This window comes from Portunus trituberculatus, chromosome 15 (assembly GCF_017591435.1).
Source record: "Portunus trituberculatus isolate SZX2019 chromosome 15, ASM1759143v1, whole genome shotgun sequence".
NCBI lineage: Eukaryota > Metazoa > Arthropoda > Malacostraca > Decapoda > Portunidae > Portunus > Portunus trituberculatus.
This window is the reverse complement of record NC_059269.1, coordinates 12,903,498-12,915,973: the sequence shown is the minus strand read 5'-3', so window position 1 is coordinate 12,915,973 and position 12,476 is coordinate 12,903,498. Positions and strand designations below refer to the sequence as shown.

The 12,476-nt window shown below is 41.9% G+C and overlaps 1 protein-coding gene across 18 annotated transcripts in view; it reads left to right on the top strand.

Moving 5' to 3' along the window:
- LOC123504349 (kinesin light chain-like) overlaps positions 1 to 12,476 on the top strand; it is a 73,431-nt gene that overhangs the window by 14,755 nt on the left and 46,200 nt on the right. For 5 of the 18 annotated variants that reach the window (XR_006674829.1, XR_006674828.1, XM_045254799.1 and 2 more), the window contains exon 1: positions 10,707 to 11,312. Coding sequence is in view for 12 of the 18 variants with exons in the window: in XM_045254799.1 (XP_045110734.1) it covers positions 11,284 to 11,312 (29 nt within the window). In the remaining 6 variants the exon portion in view is untranslated. Of the gene's footprint in view, positions 1 to 8,462; positions 8,539 to 10,705; positions 11,313 to 12,476 lie in introns of those variants that run through there. The other 13 variants (XM_045254803.1, XM_045254806.1, XM_045254807.1 and 10 more) reach the window with 5 other exon arrangements.

Sequence of the window (12,476 nt, the reverse complement as noted above, 5' to 3'; positions counted from 1 at the left end):
AAGGAAGGTACCGTTGTAATATTTTAAGCGATTCTGTTCCCTCCATTTTTCATAAACAGCTGAATTAGATAATTAAATAATGCGGACACACACACACACACACACACACACACACACACACACACACACACACACACACACACACACACACACACACACACACACACACACACAGAGAGAGAGAGAGAGAGAGAGAGAGAGAGAGAGAGAGAGAGAGAGAGAGAAAAAAGACAGACATGAAACAAAACACTTGCAAAACAAAACAAAACATTCATAATTCACCCGTTACGTTCTTTCACCATTAACACAAAGGCCCTCAGAGTAGGAGACGTGTACAACCATGCGTAAAATCATCGATTAGCCATGAGAGGATTTGTATAGCTCATGAATGTCAGCCGTGCATAGGTCAGGCACATGTCACACTGGAAGAACGCCGGCCCTGCTCTTTTGAAAGGTCGCAGAAAGCAGGGGTTATTGACCGTGACAAAGTATTCCGCCGTGGTTTGCTAGGAGGCTCACGGGAATAGGTCAGGATGAAATTTAATGGATCACCTTCAATTTTCTAGTTTTCCTGAGGCATAGTACGTGAATGACTTACCGTAACCTATGTATCAAGTCATTTATTCTTCCTTGTATCAGCCTTTCTTCAGGACTTTTTATCATATATACGTATAGAACTCACCGCTCGCTAGGAGGCTCATGGGAATATGCCAGGTTGAAATCATACTGGTCTCTCAATTTTTTAAAGATATACTAGAATGACTTTATGTAACTTATGTTTCAAGTCATTGATTCTTGTATCATCAATTCTCCATCATACAGAAAACGTGATAAAAGTAAGACGTGATGATAGAAAGAAAAGTGAATGATGATTGATACACCTAGCTTTTTATATAAGAGGGGAAAGCTGGCCAAGGGCAACAGAAAATAGAAAAAAAGGCCCACTTAAATGACAGTCCCCTTGCAGGTCCGAGAGAGTTAGCCAAAAGTGAGGGATAAATGTCTTGAAACCTCCGTCTTAAATGAAGTCAAGTCATAGGAAGTTGAAAATACAGAAGCAGGCAGGGAGATCTAGAGTTTACCAAAGGAAGGTATGAATGATTGAGAGTACCGATTACTTCTTGCATTAGAGAGTTGGAAAGAGTGGGAGTGAGAGAAAGAAGAAAGCCTTATGCAGTGAGACCGCAGGAGGAGAGCAGGCATGCAGCTTATCCTGACTCTCTTACGTTGGGTTATATTACGTCTATTTGTATGTAGGAGTATCAAGACATTTATGAAATCAATTTGGCAAACTTCGATTTATTTTTCTTCCTTTTCCTTGATCCATTCAGAACGGGAACGCATTTCTTACCATGAGTTTTGGGTAGGATTAGACCATTTTATATAGATTAGGAAGGTTCTTTGGAGGTCAGAAGATTAATGAGCAAAGTCTTCACTATTCGAATCCCAACATAGTATTTGAAGCTGTATAAAATCACCAAATAGGAAGCAGAATGAATATGAAAATGCGTCATGGTACTGAAGGGGTTAAATGGAGATAGCTAGATACTAACACATCTATTTTGCACTAACCACAGCCAAAATACGATAAAAAACGAGCATCATTTCACATGGACTAAAATAATCATGTATGAAATGTGTTTAATTGGATGCTCGTAGTAGAATAAGAATAACCTCACTAAATCTTCCAACTGTAACATATTCATATTGACCCTACATGGCTTTACTGATTCTACTGACGCTGCAGATATTGGAAGGCTTCAGGAACTGGGTAACTCCTTTCTGAATCGCACGCCAAGTTTGCGCCTACAAGGAAACCATAGCAGTGAAAGGACTAACCGACTGCATGCATGTGGTAACCTTTCCGTATTCCTGTTTGGTATGAGATTATAATTTGTTAGGGTTGCTGGTGTGAGATTGACGCCCGTATCACAAACGCCTTCCTCTTTCACTACGACAATTTTCCACAGAGACAACTATGCGGGTTTTCAAGACAGTTTCTCCTTTTAATGAACAACTAATCTTGCCAATCTTTCACCAGAACTATAAAAACACTCTTAAAAACACGACTATCTTCAATTGGAGCCTTTAGGAAGTATTAATGGTAAGAGTAAGCGTTTCATAATACAGGCCTGAATTGCTCATTGGTCTTATGTTTGCTCAATTAAGAGAGTGTTTGCTTTGTAGTGTGAATCATCGGTTTAAAAATATAGATTCATGTCATTCTAGCTTTTAAGTTACGAATTGGGCCGCCGTGGTACAGTGGAACCATGCGTGCTTTGGGGTCCGAGTGGTCTCCTGTCCACGGTCCGAGTGTAGGTTGGGCTTCCTCACTCGGGGCAACGGTTTCCTAGCGGGTGGGCTTTTAGATAGGAGGTACCCCAAAAAGTATCCCTTTAGCCCATAAATTCCCGTGAAAAGCCTACATGGTATAAAAAAAAAACAATGGTTTGAGGGATATTTCAGTCTTATAGTTGTCTGTGAACCAGTCAAAGTGTTATCTGGTAAGAATGGTCGGTTTGCAAGCATAGATTCATATTTTGTTAAGTTTTGTTAAGTTGTGAATGATTTGAGAGTAGATATTCACTTTAGTCTAATAGTTGCTCTATCAACGAATTAATAAAATTTATCTAGTAAGGGTGTTCGATGTAAAAATATAGATTTATTTTATTTTGACTTTATTTTGTTAAATTACGAATGGTTTGAGAATACATTATTCACTTTAGTCTTATTATTGCTATGTGAACCAATTGATGAAAGTTTTATCTAGTAAGAATGCTCGGTTTAAAAGTATAGATTCATGTCATTCTAGGTTTTGTTAAGTTACGAATGATTTGAGAGTACATAAGTGACTTTAGTTGTATAGTTGCTCGGTGAACCAATTGAAAGTTTTATCTAGTAAGAATGCTCGGTTTAAAAGTAGAAATTCATGTCATCGTAGTTTTATTTAAGTTAGTTGCTCTGTGAATCAATGAGTGAGTGTTGTCGGTTCAAAGATTAGATGTGGCTGTGGAACAAGTAAAGCCGTCTCAGAGTGATTGGCTTATTAAGGGAAGATGAACCACGTGGCAGTCAAAGAGTTAAGAATTCCTTCCGCAATCATATATTCTCGTACAGAAGACACCTTTATTCTCGTCACGGTACAGTTCTTATTTATTGATTGGATGATGGAAGTATTAAGCCTCCTGTAGTACCCACTCTATGGCCTCTTTCATCCCCTCCATCACGTTGTAACCTTATAGTCACCTTCCCTAGTCAAGGTTTTACTCACATCAGTTTCAAATTCTATACATATTCACCTTTTTGGACATTATTCCCACGTGGATCTTTTTATTTTTTATTTTTTTTTTTTTCATCCAGATGTATTTCCCATTGGTCATTTTTCCACTCCAAATATTCGCTCCTTCTTCCTCTTGACTTATTTTCCCCGTGATCATCTTACTTTCCTTGAACATTTTCCCCTTTGGACGTTTCCTCCACATCTTTGACTTCTTTTACCTCTTGAGAATTTTACTTTCTCCCAAACATTTTTCGTCCATACCTTCGACTTGTTTGTTCGTGTCTATATCTTACTTTCCTTGAACATTTTCCTCCCCCCTTCATACCATCGACTTCTTTGCCTCTGAGAATTTTACTTTTCCCAAACATTTTCCTTCCGTACCTTCGACTCATTTGTTCGTATCTGTCTTACTTTCCTTGAACATTTTCCCTTTTGGACATTTCCTCCACATCGTCGACTTCTTTACCCTTGAGAATTTTACTTTTCTCATACATTTTTTTTCTAACATTCGATTTTTCTTTGCTCGTTCGTATTTTCTTTGTCTTTCCTATCAAGACATTCCCTTATTTTATTCTTACCTAATCCAATCTTATCTAAAATTAAACCATTGACGATTGAACCTTAAACTGTTAACAATGGGTTCGATCAGATTCGTTGTCATATCCTCTCTCAAAAAACATATTTCTCCTTTTAATACTATAGAAATCTTGATAACCTCACTAAAACCATTGAAAAAACCTTAAAAACCCGCTTAACTTTAACAAAAGAAATTTAAAACCCGCATAACTTTAACTAGACCCTTTCTAAAGTACTAGATAAGGGACTCGTTTCATTAAAAACCCTTAAAAACCCGCGTAATTTCAACAAATGTTTTTTTCTTTAAATCCGTGTAACTTTGACTAGACCCTTTCCAAAGTACTAGATAAGGGACTCGTTTCATAACACCGCTCTGTAAGATATCTACTACTACTCTCCCTTCACGACGTGTGGCCCAAATAAACTATCTGAAGACATCGCTGTTCTGGCTCAATGTGCATGGCTCTCTGGGGTAAACTTGGCGTGAAACAGCTGGCGCCCAGGTAGCGTAAAAACACTTAGGGAAGTCTGCCTCTCCCGCGGGACAGCCAGACGGCGTTGCTCGAGTCTTTCCTCCTTAAGCGAAACAGTCTCTTACCGTCACAAGTATGAGAGAGAGAGAGAGAGAGAGAGAGAGAGAGAGAGAGAGAGAGAGAGACAGACAGACAGACAGACAGACAGACAGACAGACAGACAGACAGACAGACAGACAGACAGACAGACAGACAGAGAGAGAGAGAGAGAGAGAGAGAAATTACAAGGATTACAAAGGGATTTCAATTTCAGACAACAGACAGTTAGATTCTGGCCAGTCTGTGTGATTCACGAGAGAGAGAGAGAGAGAGAGAGAGAGAGAGAGAGAGAGAGAGAGAGACTGGTACCGTTACAATGAGAAGACACGCTTGCCTCTGGATTGGTGGCTGATTTCCCTCCCCTTCCTCTCCCACTCACTCCCCTAACACCCACACCCACACCCACACACGCCCACACACCCACACCGTGACTGCCTTTACTTTACCTACACTCTGTCCAGCTTGGTGAAGAGGAGACCACCAGCTTATTCTTTTTAACGTGACTTGGAGACGAGGTGGGTTGGTTTACTCTAGAATTCGTGATGCTTGAGTCTCATCGGAAGTGACGTCATGGTGAGAGCAGTGGTGTGTGTACAGGTGAAGGTGAAGGTGGAGAGAGAGAGAGAGAGAGAGAGAGAGAGAGAGAGTTTTGGTTGTGTAAAATGTGCTATGGTGTTTACTATGATGCGTATATAATACTTGAGGTGAAACACACACACACACACACACACACACACACACACACACACACACACACACACACACACACACACACACACACACACACACACACACACACGGAAACACATTACCAGAGGAAGTAGTGTGTGCCGAGTGCAGGCTATTCATGAACACACAGAAAGGAATGTGATAATGTTGTATTAAAATGAAAACACATTACGAGCTTGACGCAACTAAGTGAATATGTAAATTACACACACACACACACACACACACACACACACACACACACACACACACACACACACACACACACACACACACACACACACACACACGATGAAGAGTCAGGAGTGCACTGCGTTTTCTTTCTTACAAGTCACTCCACCAAGACTTGTTGAGGAATCTAGAACAGAACTTGTAAATATACCTCTTTGACACGAACTTGGAGGGTTGGGGAAGAGGAGGGTGGGGTGTGGGGATTCTCAGCTGTGGGTAGAATACATGCACGAATGGTTTGCTTCTCAGTTCTCTTGTTTATACGTATTTCTAAAGCTTTTGTTTCTCTAAAGACTATTTTCAAAGGTAGCTGATGAGTATTTGAAATGTGGACGTTTTTCTTATAAGTGATGCAAATTTCTTGTTAAAATATATCCGGAATCTTTAAAAAGCACCCGTACAAATACATTAGAGTCTGTTTAGTGTAATGTAGATAAAGGAATGAAACTTATAAGAATATAGGTCATTTTTTTATTTATTTTCTTTTTGTTTGTCTTTGTAAGGATCATTGTATTGGATTTGACACGGTAATAGGGCACAGTGTTTATAAATAGAGAACATAATCCATCATAAGAAGTCTTGGTCACGAGGAAGATGAGCCTTAATCCCTTCAATACTGGAACGCATTTTTAGCATGAATTTTTAGTGTCATTAGACGATTTTATTTATATTTGGAAGAGTCTTTAGAGGTCAGAAGATTGATAGCAACAGTCATCACTATTTTAGTCCCCATATGAGTTTCTGGAGCTGTATAAAATCGCCAGATAATAAGCAGAATAAGTATAAATATGTGTCCTGGTACTGAAGGAATTAACTCTCATAAATGTTTTACGCCCCTTTTTATAACAATAGACTCGGAACTTATTATCTCTCTTTCTAGTACACGAACACAGTCACATAATAGATTCAGAAACTCGTTCTCTCACTATATTTCTAACGGCTACTGATATGGGGAATTTTCAAGATTGTTTCTACTTTTAACTATGTAGAGGCATTATGGGAGTAAATGAACTGTAAAGGGGGCGTGGTGGTGGTTGTTACCTGGCGATAACACACCTGTATCACCTCTACCTCCCTTGAACGTCACAATGACAGGTGGACGATAATGTGACAGGTAGAAAGATTTATCTCTCACACCCACTGACAAGCTTACGTCCTGAGTCACGTGGGAATACCGTGGTGGTGGTGGTGGTGCGCCGTGTGTACCGTACATGCAGGGTAGCCACCGAGGCGTGAACTTGTATCGTTTTAACAGTTTTAGTGGAGATGCTGTTGATTTTAGGTAATAGTATGGTATAGGCATGTATTATTAAACTTTACATGCTTTAATGGGGATAATTTTGGTTTTCTAGGGTTCAATTTTTATTCTAATGGTTTAACTATGGAAAAATACTAACGATAACCCAATTACTCACTTCAGTTTTAAGTGGAGAAGCAGTAAATTGTAGTTAATGATGCTATATAAGCTTATATTAACCTCTTCAATACCAGGACATGTTCATATTCATTCTGGTTACTATTTAGTGATTTTATACAGCGTCAGAAACTTAAGTGGCGATTTAAATAGTGAAGACTTGCCATTAATCTTCTGACCTCCATAAACCCTTTCTAATGTAAATGAAATAGTTCAATAACACCTAAAATTCTAGGTAAAAGTGCGTCCCAATACTAAAGCTGTTAAACTTTACAAGCTTTAGTGTAAGGTATTGAAGCTTTCTTTCTTCCTTCCCTCTATCTTCCTCTAGTGACTTAACAAGAGACAAAAAATCATCCACAATAATGCAGCTAATCACTTCAGTAGCCTTTAGAAACATTAAGTGAAACAAAGGATTAAGATAACGAGACAACCGATCTTCTACTGTCAAATTTGTCCCCACCTGGCCTTCTCATGCTGTGGATAGAGGGAGGAATCGATATTAGGTAGACGTGACGACCCGCCCTGCTACGCTAGACTTGACTGAGGCGTGGCATCTTAGCAGTGCAGTATAGGTGGTGGTGGTGGTGGTGGTGGTGGTGAAGGCTCAGACTCTATGCTGTATTAGTTGATGAGTGGACTAGTGTGTGTGTATCAATTTGAATACTTTAAAACGTGACTCAGATGGCGATACATAGAGAAATTTCAGTGACCTAGTGTTTGTGTTGGGTGATTTGCAGGTCAGGAATTCTGCCACGTGTGATCAGTGCCTTGCCCCCCCCAAAAAAATGAAGGAATTAATTGTATCTCGTGTTGTGTTTTACCCAGTGCGTTCATTACCAAACCTTACCGTTGAGGAAAATTAAAAGTACTTGTGTTTTGTTTAGTAAGTGTAAGAAATCATGCAGTATTCAAATCGACCATCGACTGCACCAAGGGAAATGAAATAGTAAGTCAACGAAACCTTTCTATTCCGGTTTTCTCTAATACACAAAGGCAACAGAAAACGTTGGCGTGTTTAAGTGGAGGGGAGACTACGAGAAAGGAACGTGGCAACACAGGAACGCGATGCTCTTTTGTTTTAGTGACACCTTGACTACTACTGTTAAACTCTAAGGGGAGATAATTGTGGTTTTCAAGATTCTAGTGGTTCTGTTCTCCTTTGTCAGTTGCGGAAATAGCTTCATAATAGTTTAGTTTCCAGTGTTTTTAATGATAGTTTAGCAATGGAAATAATGTCATGATAGGTTAGCAATGATTCTACTCTAAGTTATTGTGTTTTTCAAGATGTTTTCAATGATTCGATGGTAATTAAAGAAAGAAAACGAGAACATCCCTACCAGTTTTCATACCCGTTGTAAGTTTAACCCTTCAATACTGAGACGCATTTTTATCTTGATTTTTTGAGGGAATGATTAGACGATTTTATTTGCATTAGGAAGGGTCTGTAGAGATTGAAAGATTAATGGCCTTAGTCTTTACAATTCTAATCCCAACATAAGTTTCTGAAGCTGTATAAAATAGCCAAAATAATAACTAGAATGAAAATGAAAATGCGTCCTGGTACTGAAGGGGTTAAGAGAGCCAGGAGTCTTATATAATACAGCATGACGTGTACTCTTGTGGGAATTGTGACTAATATTTGTCTGTTCCTCCGCAGGTGAGAGGTGCCCCCCTCTGCATTGCTGACTCTGCTGCACCTGTACCGTACCGTCACCCTTCTGTACCCCGCGAAGGTAAGAACACACACACACACACACACACACACACACACACACACACACACACACACACACACACACACACTTTTTTTTTTATACTGTTTTACTCATGAATACAAATGTATACTAAGTGAGCCACCCACACTCAAGCCATCCGTCACTCATTATTAAACGTCTTCCTGGTAGAACATTCTTTTTCCCCTCATGAATGCAAATAGTTGATAAGTAAGCCACCAATTTCCGTTTTTAAGCAATTTTTGGCCTCTTTCCACACCCTTTTCTTTCGTAAATAAATGTATACAACTTGAAGCTTTAAACGATAACAATTTGATAAGCTTGTCCATTTTAAGTCAGCCTCCATTTTAATTTGACCGCCAGTTTCATCATGTCGATAAGTTTTGATGTCTTTCTTTTCATGTCAAATTCTTCCATGTTTGTCTTTATCTCCATATCAAAATTATTTAATGTCTCTATCTCTCCACGTCAAATTCTTCTAGGTTTCTTTATCTCTTCATATCAAGTTCTTCGATGTCTTTCTATCTCTCCATGTCAAGTTTTCCAATGTTTCTATCTCATGTCAAATTCTTCAGCGTCTTTATCTTCATGAGCAGTTTTCCAATGTCAATATCTTCTTGTCTCTTAATCTCTCTATGACAAGCTCTTCGATGTCTTTCTATCTTCATGTCATGTTCCTAGATGCCTCAATTAAGCTACGTCATAAGCACATTGCACGACCCACCAGCCACGGATTAACACAAAAGAGATGACTACCGCACAGGATAATCAATACCCCTATGCGGAAGTCATTGAGAATACTTCAGTCGGAAAAAAGATATTGATTCCGCTGAGAGTTGCATGGGTAGGGAAGCATGTCAGAGAGAGAGAGAGAGAGAGAGAGAGAGAGAGAGGCAGACAAGCTAGGAGATGTAAAAATGTGAACAAGGAACATGTATACAGACACAAAGGGACAGACTGGGATAGGCAGGTGAGGTATTGACTGTGGCAGGTAATGACATACGTAGCGAGCACAGTGCGTCTCGTTCCGATGCCGCAGATGCATTACTCGCTGGAAACAACCTTGACGTTACTCGGGCACTGGTGAAGAGGGATGCCGGCCAGCAGCGCAAACCTTCATTGAAAGCATCATTGTAAGCACACCGTATGTCCTCCCGCCCCGCCCCGCCACTGCCTGGGATGCTGACACGGAGATGGGAACACACACACACACACACACACACACACACACACACACACACACACACACACACACACAGCGTCGAATAGGGGCGTGGCGCGGAGGAGGGAGAAGGTCGTTGAGCGGAATGGGCGCGGCCTTGACATTCACTGATTTAGTGAAGGTGGAGGCTGGTGGGGGTGGGTGGCGGGGGTGGGGATCGTGGGTAGTGGGAGCGATTATCCTGGGCGATGCTGGCCGGTTACCCCATTACCCCAAGTGGACTACTTGATTATGTAACGGTACTTTGTCACAAGTGGGAACCATTAGTACCAGTGTGTGTGTGTGTGCGTGTGTGTGTGTGTGTGTGTGTGTGTGCGCGTGCACGCGCGCGCATGAAGATGTTTGTTATGATGCATTAGGGTGATGGCGACACACGTGCGGAGGTTGAGGAGGGGCGGGGGAAGGGGTGAGGCTGTCGTTGCGGCGGTGCTGCCGCTGTATTGATCGCTGCCGTGCTCCCAAACTGCTGCCTCGACGCCCTCTCCGCCACCACTCCAGGAACCCCCTCGCCGCCTCCTCTACACCGTCCTTGGTATGAATACAGGGCAAACTTGTCCTGGATGCGTGCATCATCCTGCCGTGTGTGGAGAGGAGACTCCTTTTGTTCCCAGGCCAGTGAGGCAGCGGGAGGGGTGTGGAGTGGGGGAGGGCATGCCGGGCTTCAGCTGATCTCTGTCTGGCGTGTTGCTCGAGTTTAGTTTGTGGCGGCGCCAGCACTAACAACAACATCTTTACCCGCTACTCTCAAACAAAGGCGACATCGACAATATGGACGACGTCATTGGCGGCTGGGACTGTGTTGTCACCGCAGTAGCATACGTGTAAAGGACATGTAAAAGAACCCTTCGGTGGGACGTGTGAGTCATAGCCTTCATAGCATCCCCCCCACCATTCTGCTCCTCCTCATCTTCCCCCACCGGCCATAGCAGTATAGTCCACGGGGGCGTCGCCCCTCAGTCAGGCGTGCGGAGCCAGTACGCACGGAACTGCTGCCTCTCGGTCCGTCCTATTTGTGTGTCTCGGTGGCCAGGGCGACGTGCGTGGAGGACCTGTTTGTACACACGTCTGTGCTGGGTGTGACCCAAGTGTCATGTGATTTGCCGGCGTGTGGGATGTTGTGTTCCTAGGGCCACACGGTGGTGTGCTGTAGTGCAGCTTGGTGCAAGCAGGCCCATGGCCTTCACCGGGGAACAAGCACTGCAGTGACGGGTGTCGCTGCCGCCACTACCTGAGGAGGGATAATGCTGAGTGAGAGTAGTAGTGGTGCAGCAAGGGGTGGAGTGTTGGAGTGGCGGGTCTGGACTTATCAACCGTCATTGATTGTGTGTGTGTGAGAGAGAGAGCTTGGTTGGACTTGATCAATACCTGGCCATCACTGAACCTCTTCCTGGGCCTTCTGACAAGGGCATCAGATCCCCTCGGTGTGAACACATTGCCTATATAACGCTGGCAAAACAGGAACAAACCCCCACACGCCTCACGGAAGACCTCTACGCCCATGGTTTGGGTCACATTGCTCCACTATGTCCAAAGCCATTAATTCCTACAGAATGTAAGTACTGGTGTGACCGTGACCTTTGTACTGCTAGTGAATGTATGGGATGGCCACTCAGAGATGGGAACACGAGGCTGTCAGCACACGTCATAACAAAGCCCACGTGACGCTTGACTAACAGTGGCAGTGTGGCAGTACACCAGCAGGTATCAGCCGCTGCCTCGCTCGTGGGAGTGTTTGCGGTAGTGAGAGGGAAAGACTTAGAAGCCTTTCAAGTCAACCTAACGTTGCTCAATATATTTTTTTTTCTTTGTGTGTTATACTCGTATTATGCCGTGTGTTGTATGGTAACTGCCATGTAATAGTCACCATTTACACTTTAGTACGTGTGACTGGATGCATCAGCTTGATGAATTAACAAAACGTGAAAATAACACTCAGGCACCATAGACTCTGAAAAGGGATTATGATATTATATTTCAATGACATCCTATGATCATAAATAACTTGTATCGTTGATACTTGAGGTATTGGTATTCCAGAAAGGTGGTATTACAGAATTGTTTGGAAGATGAATTACAGTAGGCCTGCTCGCTGGAAACATGAAAGTCGCTGCTGCGTAGAAGCCCTATAGAGAAGGGAAGGGTGGCTCCGTGGTTCCTGAGTTAAGCAGTTTTAACGCGCGACTACCGGTGATTTAGGAAGGGCTCAGGATTTTTACCAGTACAGTGTGAAACTCAAAATCTTTCAAGAAAACTGGAATGAAAATGTCAGTCGATGTCCAAACATTTCTCTCTTTCAAACCACTTGTTGCGTAAAATTAACATAAAGGAAACGTTTTCCACTTCCCTGTGACGATTTGATGGCATTCCTCTTAGGCCCAGAATTCTAAACAACCCCTTCCCTGGAGAACCTTGTCGTATAGAAAAGCACAAGAGTTATTCTTAATGATTTTAGGTAGAATAGATTACTTCAATGATCTGACTTGGTGTGGTCTTGGTGTTGTGTTTTACTTTGTTTCTGAAGCTGGACATATTTTGAAGCCCTCATTGTCATTAAAACTATTTCCAAAGACACGAAAATAGTTAAAGGCATTTTCATTTAGATTTCCCCACTAATGATGTAGAATCTTTGTCAGACTATAACTTAGAATAACGAAAACAGTTCATAATATACTAATAGCTTCCACCAAAGTACATCCTGTTAAGAGTACTAGTTTAA